This window comes from Bos taurus, chromosome 26, assembly GCF_002263795.3.
Source record: "Bos taurus isolate L1 Dominette 01449 registration number 42190680 breed Hereford chromosome 26, ARS-UCD2.0, whole genome shotgun sequence".
Lineage (NCBI taxonomy): Eukaryota > Metazoa > Chordata > Mammalia > Artiodactyla > Bovidae > Bos > Bos taurus.
Window position 1 is genome coordinate 19,149,071 of NC_037353.1, and position 15,750 is coordinate 19,164,820.

General features: G+C 48.2%; 1 protein-coding gene across 2 annotated transcripts in view; it reads right to left on the minus strand.

Moving 5' to 3' along the window:
- CRTAC1 (cartilage acidic protein 1) overlaps window positions 1-15,750 on the minus strand; it is a 151,677-nt gene that overhangs the window by 129,928 nt on the left and 5,999 nt on the right. For both annotated transcript variants that reach the window (NM_001205325.1, NM_001191289.2), the window contains 1 exon segment: window positions 227-426. In NM_001205325.1, coding sequence (NP_001192254.1) covers window positions 227-426 — 200 coding nt within the window.

Consider the following 15,750-nt stretch of genomic DNA (forward strand, 5'->3'; position numbering starts at 1 on the left):
TGGATCAAATCGCTTTCTTCCAGTCTACCCTCCATCCCAATTCACTGCTACAGCAAAAGGGCAAGGATGCAGCCTACCAGACCCCAGCTGAGCCCAGCCAAGACCGATGTGAGTGAGAATGTGTGTTCTTGCCAGCCATTGGGTTCTTGGCGTTATTTGTTATCCGGCCCTATTGTAGCAAAAGCTGACTGATATATCTGTCAAACTCAAGGTAAGAGGCACTTACCCAGCCACAACGATCTCAAAGTCCCCATCACGATCCACATCAGTCACTGCCACTCCGTAGTTGAGCTGGGTGGGGTTGCTGTCATAGTCAGGAGGCAGGACTGAGTTGGTGACTGCCGTGAACATGGGTTCAGCCCCCTGGGACCCCTCAGTCAGGGGCAGAAACCACAGCAGCAGCAGGAATAGAAACACCTGGAACATCTGAAACCAGAAGTTACAAATGTTACTGACGGAAAGCGGCCCAGGAAAATCGAATCCCAGGTTGGCATGGAAGTGCCTTTCTTCCCGCTTCCTGGAGGGCTTGGCAAACCCTAGGCTACCACTTCTCCACAAGACCCATCCTGGCATGCTCTTTCAAACTGTGAGCTGCCCCCATCACTGAGGTCACCCGTATGCTCCTCTGCCTTTTCGTTTTCTACAGCATCTATCACTGTATAACATGCCAGATGAGTTCCTCATTCATCATGTTTTAGTATTTAGTGTCTGTCTCCCTCAGCTAGAACATAAGCTCCACCAGGGCAAGGTTCGTTGTCTGTTCTGTTCATGGATGCACATCAAGCCAAGCACAGTGTCTGGCACATAAGAGACACTCGACACATATTCGGGAGGGAAGGAAGGAAGGGAAGGAGAAATACACATGCACCTTTCATGCTCTGGGAGAAAGAAGAAAATAACAGATCTCAGATGATCCAGGGACAGGTAAGACCCCCGTGAGGGTCCACATCCACAACAGCAGAGAAAGTAAAGGATTATCCTTGTGTGGGACTGACCCAGAGGTAGCCCAGACAGAATCTGTGACTTGGAAGGTTCCCCTGCCAAGGTCCCTCCCTAGGGCCACTGGCCGTCGCCTCCAGACCAGGAAGCAGTCAGTTATGGAATGCATCCCAGCAGGAACTGGCGGGCAGCACATCATTCACTCGGAGAAATTAAACCATTGTGTGTGTTTTATTATAAATTAATTATGTATAATCCATTGTATAATTCATTATTATATTTCTAACATAACTCAGGGTGTTGCCAAACAGCCTGGGGCTATGGGAGCTGGCGGCAGCCACCCAGGAGACAAATGAGAATGGCCAAGGAAGTGGAAGGACTCCACCCTCTCCTTGCGTGAGCCATGAAGACACTTAGAACACTAGAGACGGCACCACCCTGAGATGCTGCCTGCAGGCTTAGAATCAGAGCTCACCGAGTGTTCCAAAGGCTCCCCTGGGACAAGTCCTACGAAGTCTGCACAGGTCCAATCCCACAGGCAAAGCCTTCAGAGGGCGGCACACCTCTTCCTGATGGAGCTTTTCCTGCTGGCTTGTCAGAGTGTCTGGCAGCCAAGAGCAAGGCTGAGTGAGGCTGATGTCTTAATGAAGAGAGGATCTGAAGACTGACTCCCCAGATGGAGACAGACACTCCTGCCAGCATAGGAGCTTTCTCCAGTTCGGAACCAAGAGATCAAAATGAAAGGCCCAGGCACTGTCTTCAGAGCTAAACGTGATTCAGAAGCCCCTCTAATGCCTCACTGGAGAGGCTGAAGAGAGACACAGGGGCAGGGCTCCAACTGCAGCGTAGAAACTAACCTCGGTGAGCCTTCCTGGGAAGGAAGTTCTTGAACCGTGTTCAGAGGGCACATGCTGGGTGTTGCACTATCAGAGTGAGGTCAGTCCCAATTACAGAGATTTCTGAACATGACAGCATCATCTACTGCGCTGTCTAATCACCAAAGACAAACACATCACTCCGAGAGACCCCATCTTGGCAAGAAGTTTGGTTGGATAAAGGGAACTCATAATTGGATTAATGAGCAGCTGGGGTGGGGTGGGGTAATGAGAAGCTAAAGAGTATTTAATAACCAGTATAAACATGTTGAAATGTAGGGTGGATCTGAAGGTCACAGGGCTTTTCAAGGTATGAACTCTAGTGTAGGGGTGGCAAATGAATTTCAGCTTGACAGCCAAACTGATTGGCAGTGGCTTGAAAGAGTACTGTGAACAGCTTACAACATTTGCAATGGACATGGAAGGAAAAGCGGTACTGAGCATGTCTTCTAGAAGATCTTAAGTTCCTCCTAGCACTGTGCCTGAAATTTGGGTCACTGCCACCAGGGAGTGGTAGGTCGTATAAGGGTCCTATTAGGGTCATATAAACATCAGGTAGAGATTTTCTAATGAAGGCCATGAAGGGCAAAAATCCAGCCTCTTGATTTATCTTTTTTTGAAAAGTAAAAGCTTTAATTAAAGGAGCCATCTGAAAGAAGTAGCTACTCTGTGTTATCCGTTTCCATATAAATAACCTAAACCTGGGCTTTCCAGGTGGTTCAGTGGGTAAAGAATTCAACTGCCAATGCAGGAGACATAAGAGAACCAGGTTCGATCCCTGGGTCAGGAAGATCCCCTGTAGAAGGGAATGGCAACCCACTCCAGTATTCTTGCCCGGAGAATCCTCATGGACAGAGGAGCCTGGCGGGCTACAGGCCATGAGATTGCAAAGAGCTGGACACAACTGAAGTGCCTTAGCACACACGCAACCTAAAGCTAGATTGAAAAGAAATAACACACCTATGGGCTGACCTCTATTTTGCTTGATGGCCTTGAGCAAGTCATAGCCTCACTGGGTGCCAGCTTCCTTCTCCAGAATGAGGGTTTGGGAGTAGATCTCTAAAGGTCCTTTCTGGCTCTAAAATTCTATGATGGATTAATTAATTTTTTTTAGAAGCAGGCCTTTGGCAGTTTTTCTCCCCAGCTTTTTCCATAAACTTCAGACCAACCTGTGTGGTTTTCCTTTCTGAGCATATTATTAATAAATATATTTTGAGCCAAACAGCTTTTCAGCAGAGCTCTATAGCGGTTTCCTTACAGGGGCCAAGGCCAGACAGGAACTGGCCATCATTAGCGTGGAAGTGAATGCATTGAGCAGAGGCAGACCAGTGGATGGTCTCCCTAGGGGGTGGGCTGAGAGTGGAGTGGGGGGAACAGGTCCTTTATTTTTAATTTTTCTGCTATGCCAAAGGCGCTTAGTGTACCCACCAGGGCTGCTCAGCACCAGTTGAAAGTTAGAGGGTCAGCTGAGGGCCTGTTGGGGAAGAGGTATAGTGGGAAACTTAGGAAAAGGCCTGGCAAATATTCCCCCTCTATCTCAGGCCTCAGATGAAGGAAATCACTGAAATGCTCCTCTATACCCTGGCTGCTCAGTGGTCCCCAGACCAGTAGCATAAGCATCAGCTAGGAGTTTCTTAGATATGCAGAGTCATGGGCCCTACCCTAGACTTAATAAATCAAAATGTGCATTTTAACAAGATTTCAGGTGGTCTAAATGCATATTAAAGTTTGAGACACACTGCTCAACCTTAGCTGTATAATGAAATCACTTGAGGAGCTTTAAAAAATACCCATGTCTGAAAATAATTTCTTGGCCATGACACCGAAAGCACAGGCAACAGAAGAAAACAGATTAAATGGACTACATCAAATTTAAAACTTTTGTGCATCACAGGATGCTATCAATAGAGTGAAAAGGCAACCCATGGAATGGGAGAAAATACTTGCAAATCATATATCTGATAAAGGATTAATATCCAGAATATATAAAGAACTCCTGTAACTCAACAACAACAAAAGATCCCAATTCAAAAGACCTGAATAAAGATTTCTTCAAGGAAAACACACAACTGGTCAATAAGTATAAAAGAAGATGCTCAATGTCACTAATCATTAGGGAAATGCAACTCAAACCCACAATAAGATAACACAAATGGCAAGCCACTCCAGTGTTCTTGCCTGGAGAATCCCAGGCACGGGGGAGCCTGGTGGGCTGCTGTCTATGGGGTCGCACAGAGTCGGACACAACTGAAGTGACTTAGCATAGCATTGCATCCATTAGAATGGCTATAATCAAAAAAACCAGAAAATAACAATTGTTGGTGAGGATGTGGAGAAATTGGGACCCATATGCATTGCTGATGGGACTGTAAAATGGTGCAGCTGCTGTGGAAAACTGCTGTGCAGCAGCAGTTCTTCAAAAAAGTCCAAAAAACAATTACCAAGTGATCTAGCAATTCCATTTCTGGGTATATACCCAAAAGAATCGAAAGAAGGGACTTGAACAGATAATTGTATACCCCAGTTTGTAACTGTATTATTCACCATAGCCACAAGCAAGTTACAGGAGCCCAAGTGTCCATCAATCTACATGTCCAAAGTGTGGCAAATACCTACAATGGAATATGACATGCCTTAACAAGGAAGGAAATTCTGACACATGCTACAACATGAATGAACCTAGAAGACATCATGCTGAGTGAAAGAAGCCAGTCACAAAAGACAAATACCGTATGATTCCACTTATATGAAGTACATGGAATACTCAAATTCATTGAGGCAGAAAGTAGATGGTGGTTATCAGGGGCTGGGAGGAGAGGGGAATGGGAAGTTAGTGTTTAATGGTTATGGAGTTTCAGTTTGGGAAGATGAAAAGTTCTGGAGATGGATGGGAGTGATGTTTGCATGACAACAAGAGTGTATTTAATATTGCTGAATCAAATACTTACAAATGGCCAAAACAGTAAATTTTATGTTATGTATATTTTGCCATAATAAAAAAATACTTATGCCTGGGCTTCAGCCCAAGGTATTCTCACTTACTTGGCATAAGATGCAGTGGGGGCATCAGAACTTTAGAAGCTCCCTATATGGTTCTAATTTGCAAAATTTGAGAAACACAGTTCTATACCAGGGCTTTAGTGCTTCTCAAACTTTCAGTTCAGTTGCTCAGTTGTGTCTGACTCTTTGCAACCCCATGGACTGCAGCATGCCAGGCTTCCTTGTCCTTCACCAACTCCCAGAGCTTGCTCAAACTCATGTCCATCGAGTCAGTGATGATATCCACCCATCTGGTTCTCTTCTCCTCCTTCCTTCAATCTTTCCCAGCCTTGGGGTCTTTTCTAAGGAGTCAGTTCTTTGCATCACGTGGCCAAAATATTCAGGACTGACTTCCTTTAGGATTGACTGGTTTGATCTCCTTGCAGTCCAAGGGACTCACAAGTCTTTTCCAACACTGCAGTTCAAAAATGCATCTATTCTTTGGCACTCAGCTTTCTTTATGCTCCAACTCCCACATACATACATGACTACTGGAAAAACCATAGCTTTGACTAGACGGACCTTTGTCGGCAAAGTAATGTCTCTGCTTTTTAATATGCTGTCTAGGTTGGTCATAGCTTTTCTTCCAAGGAACAAGTGCCTTTTAATTTCATGGCTGCAGTCACCATCTGCAGTAATTTTGGAGCCCCAGAAAATAAAGTCTCTCACTATTTCCATTGTTTCCCCATATCTTTGCCATGAAATGATGGGACCAGATGCCATGATCTTAGTTTTCTGAATGTTGAGTTTTAAGCCAGCCTTTTTACTCTCCTCTTTCACCTTCCTCAAGAGGCTCTTTAGTTCCTCTTTGCTTTCTGCCATACGGGTGGTGTCATCTGCATATTTGAGGTTATTGATATTTCTCCCAGCAATCTTGATTCCAGCTTGTGCTTCATCCAGCCTGGCATTTTGCATCATGTACTCCAGATATAAGTTAAATAAGCAGGGTGACAATATACAGCCTTGATGTACTCCTTTCCCAATTTGGAACCAGTCTGTTGTTCCATGTCCAGTTCTAACTGTTGCTTCTTGACCTGCATACAGATTTCTTAGGAGGCAGGTAAGGTGGTCTGGTATTCCCATCTCTTTAAGAATTTTCCATATTGTTGTGATCCACACAGTCAAAGGCTTTGGTGTAGTCAATAAAGCAGGAGTAGATGTTTTTCTGGAACTCTCTTGCTTTTTTGATGATCCAACAGATGTCGGCAATTTGATCTCTGGTTCCTCTGCCTTTTCTAAATACAGCTTGAACATCTGGGAGTTCTCAGTTCATGAACTATTGAAGCCTGGTTTGGAGAATTTTGAGCATTACTTTGCCAGCGTGTGAGATGAGTGCAACTGTGAGGCAGTTTGAACATTTTTTGGCATTGCCTTTCTTTGGGATTGGAAGAAAACTGACTTTTCCAGTCCTGTGGCCACTGCTGAGTTTTCCAAATTTGCTGGCATATTGAGTGCAGCACTTTCACAGCATCATCTTTTAGGATTTGAAATAGCTCAACTGGAATTCCACCACCTCCACAAGCTTTGTTTGTAGTGATGCTTTCCAAGGTCCACTTTTCTTCACACTCCAGGATGTCTGGTTCTAGGTGAGTGATCACACCATCATGGTTATCTGGGTTATTAAGATCTTTTTTTCTGTAGTTCTGTTTATTCTTGCCACTTCTTCTTAATATCTTCTGCTTCTGTTAGGTCTGTACAGTTTCTGTCCTTTATTGTGCCCATCTTTGCATGAAATATTCCCTTGGTATCTCTAATTTTCTTGAAGAGATCTCCAGTCTTTCCCATTCTATTGTTTTCCTCTATTTCTTTGCATTGATCACTTAGGAAGCTCTTGGAGGAGGTCACCATTAGCCCCACCATAGACCTGCCGAGCAGACGACCCACAAACCGCAGAACAATTATACCAAAGAAATTCTCACACTGTTAAGAAAGTTCTAGGACCCACAACAGATTTCCCAACCTGGGGATCTGGCAAAGGGACTGAGAACCCCCAGCTTTGACTCTGGAGGCCAGAGGTATTGATTATAGGACTTCCACAGGATTAGGGAAACAGACTCTTGGAGGGCACAAACAAAACCCTGTGTGCACCAGGACCCAGGAGAAAGGAGCAGTGTCCCCACAAGAGGCTGAGCCAGACGTGCCTGTCTGTGTCCAGGAGTCTATGGTGGAGGCGTGGGTCAGCAGTGGCCTGCTGCGGCGTCAGGGGCACTGAATACAACAGTATACAGTGGGCACAAGTCCTTTTGAAAGAGGTCTCAAACTTTAATATGTACTATATGAATCACCTGCGAGTCTTGCTGAAATGCAGCTTCTGATTCAATTAATCTGCAGGAGGGCCCAAGAATCTATATTTTGAATAAGCTCCCACGTGATTCTAATGGTCCTGGTCCATAAACTACACATTTATGGTCCATAAGCCATACATATATACTATAGTGATTAGTTTAAGAAACTTCTCTGCTTCTAGATCTAAGACTCTGAAACCAATCCTAGGGCTGCAAGCTCATTGATCATTAGATACTCGAAGTACTAGGTGTCTTCAGCTCAAAGTCAAATTACCACAATTGATAGTGAGTGACAGAGATTCTGACTTTAATTTTGATAAAGAATTGAGAAGAAGGAAAAGGTTGGAACTGGAGTGGTGGCAGGGGCAGGGGATGTCATCAGGTCTAGTAGGCAATGCTGCTGCTGCTGCTGCTAAGTCGCTTCAGTCATGTCTGACTCTGTACAGCCCCATAGACAGCAGCCCACCAGGCTCCCCCCGTCCCTGGGATTCTCCAGGCAAGAACACTGGAGTGGGTTGCCATTGCCTTCTCCAACACATGAAACTGAAAAGTGAAAGTGAAGCTGCTCAGTCATGTCCAACTCCTATCAACCCCATGGACTGCAGCCTACCAGGCTCCTCCATCCATGGGATTTTCCAGGCAAGAGTACTGGAGTGGGTTGCCATTGCCTTCTCCCTAGTAGGCAATAGACAGTTATTATTAATGGCCAGAGCCTAGAGGAAATGGGGTATGGGCAGGAATTTGCAAGCCAAGATGAATAAGCATGCCGGTGTGTTTCCCCAAACCCAAACCATCCTGGTATAGAGCACTCGGAGGCACTTAACGTTTGTTAAACGGAAGAAGGAAGGACTGTCCAAATGATAATGAGAATCAGCAGAAACTGCTTGCAACTTGTTACACAGTTATTTTGAAACTGTTCTTTCCCCAAAGCAGTGCTTCTTAAACTGTAACATGCTTACAAATCACCTGAGGGTCATGGTAAAATGCAGATTCTGATTTGGTGGGTCTGGGGTGGGGCCTGAGATTCTGCATTCTAACAAGCTTTCAGGTGATGCCGAGGCTGCTGGTCCCAAGACTCCATTTTCAGAAGTAAGGTTCTAGACTGATGAGCTGGAACCCCAGCTGCCCAGTCAACTCACGTGGGGAGTTTTTAGAGATAGGTTGCTGCCCAGATCCTTTACCCCAGTTTCTGATATAACTGGTCTGGGGCAGGACTCGGGTGCCACATACTGTATTTTTAGAAGCTCCCCTGATTATGTTAATGGTTCTGCACCCAGATTCTCAGCCTGAACTGAGAACCACTACCCCAGATTCGTGGTCCCCAGATGGGAGTGTAAGCTGCAATTGGAGTTGAAGTGAAAAATGTTTCTGCTACCAGAATTCATCACCAGCTTGTTGAGGTCTATCAGGAAAATCTATTTAGCCAGAGAGTATCATAGGAGGAGGCAGGATATGGAGTTTGGGGAAGAAAGCAGAGCAGGATGGTACTGCTTGGAGCAGAAGGCCAGCAGGTGCAGGGTGACCCTACATTTTACATGGCTGGCTCAGAAACCTCCTGTCACACCACTGTGAACATCTCAATCTTCTAGAAGAACGTGGAGAAAAGCTAAAAATAGAATTTTAAAAAGTGGGTTGAACTGAATGTTTTTTGCTTTCTTGAATGCTGTATATCAAGCACCTTCTGTGTATCTACAGTCAGGAGTGGCGTTAAGTAGTAACTGATGTAAGTGCCATGGGAGGATCCAGGGGCAGCACAGCCCAGGGAAGGTGAGGATAAATACCAAGGGTAGAGTTTGGGCAGAGGACGCAGGGCGTGAGCACCCAGGCTGTTCCTGCAGGGGAGGCGGGAGGAGGGAGCAGAGAGGGGTCTTAACAAGGGTGAGAGGCGGTAGGACTTGTGTTTCAGGAAGTGGGAAGAATTGCTTTGTAATAATCTCTTAAAAATGTTCCATAAGCAGATGTGAGATAGAGAAAAATAAATAAATAAAGAGCAGAGTCAGGGGGCTGGACTTGGACCCACCAGAAAGTAGCAGGCGACCTCGAGCATGTTCCTTCACCTTTCTGATCTCAAGTGTCCTCGTCTGTAACATGGGAATCCTATGACGTGCCGTGGGTTTAAGGGTTAAGTGAGCTAGGGAGTGCCTCTCGGAGGCCAGGCTCACTGCTTCTTTTCTCACCGTTCACACAGATAGCTTTAAGGTTAGGCAGTCTTTAGACATTGGCTGCAGGTCACATGCAGCCAAACTCAGTTTTCTGCGGCCTCGGGACTTCCCTGAATTGGGTCTGAAAACTGGTAACCAAGCAACCTAGATCTCTGATGTGGGGTCAGCCAGCTGTGGGGAGAGGCTTCCAGGGCAATTTTTAGGGCAAGCAGTTTTTTTGGAATGATCGCAAGCGCCAAGGACACCGCGCTGAGCTCTTACAAAAGCAAGAGCCCCGAATGCTTCAGATGTGGGAACCAGTGGGGAGCACAGGCCCTTCCCAGAAGCTGCAGGAGAGCAGAGGCTTGAGGAAGAGAAGCAGCCGTGGAGCACTCCACCCTGCATGGGCTGGGCCACCAGGGACCCACAGAGACTCGCTAAGGAGTGCCTGGGACTGAGGCTCCTCAGAGGAGAGCTTGGGGAGCTCACTGACCCACAGTGACACTTTCTGTGTGCCCCCCCACCCCCGCTGCCCTGCTCCATGAGCTGGGGACTGTGCTCCGTGCCCAGGTCCCAGGGAGAAAGCTGGTCAACATTTGCAGTACAGGGGGAGGGGTGCTGTGGAGGAAGGGGGACAAAGATATCTAGATTAGCCACGTGGAAGAGAAGAACATTTCCATGCAGGTAGGTGGGGTGGTGTAGCTGAGCGGTAAACGATGCTAAGTTAGCTGAATCAGGAGAAGCAGGACGAGATGAGAAAGAAGACATCAGATTCCTCAAAGTCTGGAGAACCAGATGTCACCCCAACCTGCCCTCCTAGCACTGCCTATTTAGAGGTCCCACACTCTGGGTCATGAGTTAGAGGGAGCACTCATTTTTCCCTCTTTGGGTTCCCATCCAGAGGACCTTCCATTGGCCAAGGGCACCGGTTCTCAACCAAGGGCAATTTGCCTCCCTTGCCCTCAGTATCTGGCTATGCCTGGACACATTTTTGGTTGCCCCAACCAGGGAAGGGGGGTGCTATTGGCACCTAGTGGGGAGAGGCCAGGGATGCGGCTGGCAGTGGATAGGATAGCCCTCTACAGCAAAGAATTATCTGGCCCAGCATGTCAGTAACGCTGAGATTGAAAGCTCCTGGACCAGTGCATCATTCCTCTTTTCCAGGGGGCCTTTCCTGCCTGCCCTTCCCACTCCCCACCACCTCAATACCCTCCTTCCTATGGGCTCTCTGCTCTTTCTACCTGTTGCTACTCTGAATGCCTACCCCTGTATCATGTCTCGTCCCTAGTGGACCGTAAGCTCCTTGAGGTCAGAAGCCATGCCTCAGGCATCATCTCTAACCTGGCCCTTAACATCTGCAAAATGCTTGAAGATTGGATGTGTATATGACTATAAACTGAGAGGTTTTGCGTTTGGAAAGCAGTGTTTAAAAAGTCAAAGAACTCTATCAGGGTCCCTAGACAAATCAGCAATAGAAGCCAGTCTATGCCTCAAAGTCTGACAGCCCTGTGAGTTCCACTGAACGTTTGGCAGCCACCACAGGACGGGAGCACCTGGTGGGCCTGGACTCCATCTCCTGAGAGGCGTGCATTCATTCGAAAAACACTTATCAGTAGCAATAGCATCCTTGCTGTCACCATTACCTTCCAAGTACTGACTTTGTTTGCCAGGCACTGGGCATGCATTATCTCATTTCATTTCCCATTTTAGAGACCCGGAAGTCCAAGCAGTTAATAATACTCATTAAGGACCTATGGCGCCTTGTGCGTGAGGCTGGGAGACTCCACTTGTCTTCGCACTTGCAGAAACACCATTTCATTAGCCTGCTGGTCTCTCTGGCGCCTCCCAGCCTGGGTCCCCTGAGTTTTCATCTGCCTCGTTCTGGACTAGGACCAAGTCTCTTTCCTGTAAGTGCAGCCTCAGGCAGCATCGGGAGCTCTCCCCAGGTAGAGGGAAGGAAGAGGAAGCCTTATATTTTCATGGTGCTAGGGAAGATGCATAGGACATAGAGGTGCAGAAGGGCTGTCTTTTGTCTTCCAGGCTGGCAAGGCAGAAGAGGGGACAGGGGACAGTATGGAGAAATGCCAATGACTGAGGCATTAGAATGTATGCTCCGCTGGGGCAAGAACTTTACTTTGTTCTCAGCTGTTTTCTCAATGCTCGGACAGTGCTTGGCAGAGGTACACGAGACCAGGAAGTGAATAACTGAGTGAGTGACTGAATGGCAGCCCCTGCCTTTCCCTCCACTGAGGCCATCTTTCCAACATGTCTCTCCAGCAAGGTCATCCCTAACCCTTTTGCTGTACATGAGGCATCCACAGCCTTTTCCAACCTCCGCAGTTCAGTTCAGTCGCTCAGTCGTGTCCGACTCTTTGAGACCCCATGAATCGCAGCATGCCAGACCTCCCTGTCCATCACCAACTCCCGGAGTTCACCCAGACTCACATCCATCGAGTCAGTGATGCCATCCAGCCATCTCATCTTCTGTCGTCCCCTTCTCCTCCTGCCCCTAATCCCTCCCAGCAGCAGAGTCTTTTCCAATGAGTCAACTCTTCTCATGAGGTGGCCAGAGTACTGGAGTTTCAGCTTCAGCATCATTCCCTCCAAAGAAATCCCAGGGCTGATCTCCTTCAGAATGGACTGGTTGGATCTCCTTGCAGTCCAAGGGACTCTCAAGAGTCTTCTCCAACATCACAGTTCAAAAGCATCAATTCTTCGGCGCTCAGCCTTCTTCACAGTCCAACTCTCATATCCATACATGACCACAGGAAAAACCATAGCCTTGACTAGACGGACCTTTGTTGGCAAAGTAATGTCTCTGCTTTTGAATATGCTATCTAGGTTGGTCATAACTTTCCTTCCAAGGAGTAAGCGTCTTTTAATTTCATGGCTGCAGGCACCGTCTGCAGTGACCTCCTAGCTGCACCCTTTCTCAGCACCTGTCCCACCCCAGCCACACCGAGCCTCCTAGGGCTGCATGACCCTGCTCGGCCGCCATGCACATGCTGGCTCCTCTGCCTGGAATGCTTTCTTCACCTTGTCCCTCTGGCCAGTCCTTCAGTGCCTCTCTCCTAGGCCTTCCTTGGCAGCCCCAGGCAGATGCTTGCTCCTTCCACTGTGTGTTCCCATCTCACTTGGTTTAAGATCAAGTGAGAAAGACCGTTTAGTGAAAGAGATTATTTAGTGTAGTGTCCAAGGACATCAATTCTGGAGCCAGTTGGCTTGGACATAGATCCTGGCTCTGCCACATTCTGGCTGTGTGACTTTGGGCAAGTTACTTAACTTCTCTGTGCCTTTGTTTCCTCATCTGTGAAAGAGTGACAAGAGCAGTGCCTACCTTCTAAGGTTACTATGAGGATTAAAGGAGATTATCCACATAAAGGGCTGGAGCAGTGCCTGGTACGTAGCCAATGGTAGGTAGGTGTTACTATTAATACTACTCATTCCTCATATAGTACTTGTTATAAGAATTGCTATTAAAAAAATATCTCTGTTTGCTTGTGTACAGGGTCCCCTGAATTAGCCTGAAGAGTGATGATCAGCTCCGAGACTTACAAGCAGGGCAAGATGAGAGTAAGCAGGGAGCAGTTAACAAGTATTACCGCTAGTCAGCTGAAGGATAAGGGGGGCAGAACCTTGACAGTGTGGATGGAAAGACTGGGCAGCTTTGAGAGAGATTCGTGAAGCAGATTGACTCAGTGATCCAGAAGTTGTGAAAAATGAGGAGGAAGCAAGAACCAAATATGACGCCAGATTTCCAGATTGATTGTTGGGGTCTGAAAGGGTCCAGTGAACAGCATCCCACTTCCCTCCCTGTTCATATTCAGGATTAGTGAAGGGGAAGAAAGGTGGGGAGGGGAGGAGACAGGTGGGGCTCAGACAGATAGAGATTAAAAAGCCACCATCATTACACATACAGCTGTTTGGAAGGCCAGGCTTTGGAGTGGGGTCCCTGGTGCTTGCTGATGTACTTGTACCCTCTTGCAGCCCTCCCTGTGGGGAGGGGCGGGCCTGAGCCTGCCTGGCTAAGCTCAGCACATGGCAGAGAGTAGCACGTGCAGGGAGGTAAGTCCAGAAAGGGCTCTCGATGCCCAGTTCTCCCAAACTGACCCATCTGAGGAGTCCTTGCTCCAGCCCTTAGGAGGGGGCAGTGGGGAAAGGAGGGAGGGCAGGAATGGTGCACTGGTCCTGGGGTTCTCAGTCTCAGCATTACTGATGTGCTGGGCCAGATAATTCTTTGCTCACGTGGAGGCAGCAGTTGGAGCCTGTAGAGCCTGCCTGTCTCAGAGTGAGGAGCGGGAGGTTTGAAGTCATGATCAGACAGGTTTAGAAATGGCATTTTAGATTTGGGGCAGCAGTGTGCAGGGCCGCTAGGCTGGCCATGTTTCCAAACAGTGAGTGAGAGTATCACAGAAGGGACTGGACATCCTGGATGACCTCCAAAGTTCTTTCCTGGGCCTAAGTGTCTATGGGTCAGGTTTTTTCCCTAAATCATTTAAAATGCATTAGTGGACCTTGCTATTTAAAAGCTTCCTCCTGGGAATGTTGCCGTGAAGCAATGATTCATTCCCTAGTCTGTCTTTGGTGGAAATCCAAATGATCATCTATTCTATCAGCTTGCTGCTACCAAGATAGATCCGCGCTGGGCTTCCCTGGAGCAGCCTGGTTGCTGGGGGGCGGGGGGCAGGGTGGGGGGGGGGCGGGGGTGAGCACCTGGAGGAGATGAAGAGGAAGAGAAACAGCCCGTCCAGGCTAAGAGCTGGTACCATGTTATGTGTGGGTCCTATGTGGGCTCCTGAGGGGGCTTCCCTGGTGGCTCAGACATTGAAGAATCTGCCTGCAATGCAGAACACCCAGGTTCGGTCCCTGGGTTGGGAAGATCCCCTGGAGGAGGAAATGGCAACCCACTCCAGCATTTTTGCCTGGAGAATTCCATGGATAGAGGGGCATGGCAAGCTATAGTCCATAGGGCTATGACTTCAACTTTCACTTTCAGACCTTGCTTGATCAGTAGGACCTTTGTGGGTTTACAGAGCCCTGGGGCAAATGCCAGCTCTGGGAAGAAGGAGCCAGAAAGAAAGCTGGACTGGAGATTCACTTTAATACCAAGGGCCAACTCTACTCCAGACTGGCCTCCTACATCCACACATTCATTAGTTCACCCACCGAGCACCTGTGGAGCCCCTCCCCCTGCCAAATGCTATGCTGCTGCTGCTGCTGCGTTGCTTCAGTCGTGTCTGACTCTGTGCGACCCCATAGACGGCAGCCCACCAGGCTCCCCCATCCCTGGGATTCTCCAGGCAAGAACACTGGAGTGGGTTGCCATTTCCTTCTCCAATGCATGAAAATGAAAAGTGAAAGTGAAGTCACTCAGTTGTGTCCGACTCTTCTTGACCCCATGGACTGCAGCCCACCAGGCTCCTCCATCCATGGGATTTTCCAGGCAAGAGTACTGGAGTGGGGTGCCATTGCCTTCTCCAAAATGCTATGCTAGGCACTAGATTTGCATTTGAGAACAAAAGACATGGTGTCTCAGCCCCCGCTGCTTGCAAGGCAGCTTTTCTCCTTCTCCGGGACTCTCCTTTCCCTGCCTGCAAAAGGCTCTTTGGATATACATAGCTTCTCAGATGACTGGTACATGATTGCCATTCCAAGAAAGTCTGTTCTTAGAGACCAGGGCACAAGGGAACATGACATCCCTGGGGCAAAGCGAGAGAAAGGGCCCTTGTGCTCACCAAGTCTCATTACATGGACTGACCTCCGGAGGCTGGCCTGCCCTGGACTTGCAGGACGCGCACCACGTTCACTGCAGGAACTGGGTGAGGTCTGTGTGTGTGTCCACCCTCCCAATTTGGCCAGGGAATGGTGTAGCTTTGGTCCTCTAAGGCAGAGGTTCCCAACCTTCTTGGTACCAGCGACAGGTTTTGCGGAAGACAGTTCTCCCATGGACAAGTGGCGGAGGGAGAGAAGGTTCAAGCAGTAATGGGAGCAATGGGGAGCCGCAGATGAAGCTTCACTCGAATGCCTGTCGTTCATCTCCAGCTGTGCAGCCCGGTTCCTAACAGGCTGCAGACTGTATCAGTCCATGGCTCCATGTTTGGAGAACCCTACTCTAAGGAGAGCCTCTAGGGACTTCCTACCTCCAATCGTGAGTGCAGGGAAGGCAAGGGCAGGGCCAGGCCTTCTGTGAGAAACACCAGCTGAGGCTGCTCCCAGGAACCCTGCAAGGCTCCTCTGTCCATCCAGGCAGGGAATCAGGTTCCTGGGCATGTTGCCTATCCCCAAGGAGGGTAGGGATGCCAATGCAAGTCTCCCGAAGTGGGGAGGCTCTCCAGGTAGATGGAGCGGCAGTAAAGGAGGGAAGAAGTCCCTGCAGTCCCTTCCTCAGTCAACAGGACCTCTTAGCTCTGCAATGACTCCCGTGACCTTGTCACTGTACTTGTTGGGTGCAAACAAAGATAAGAGTAACTG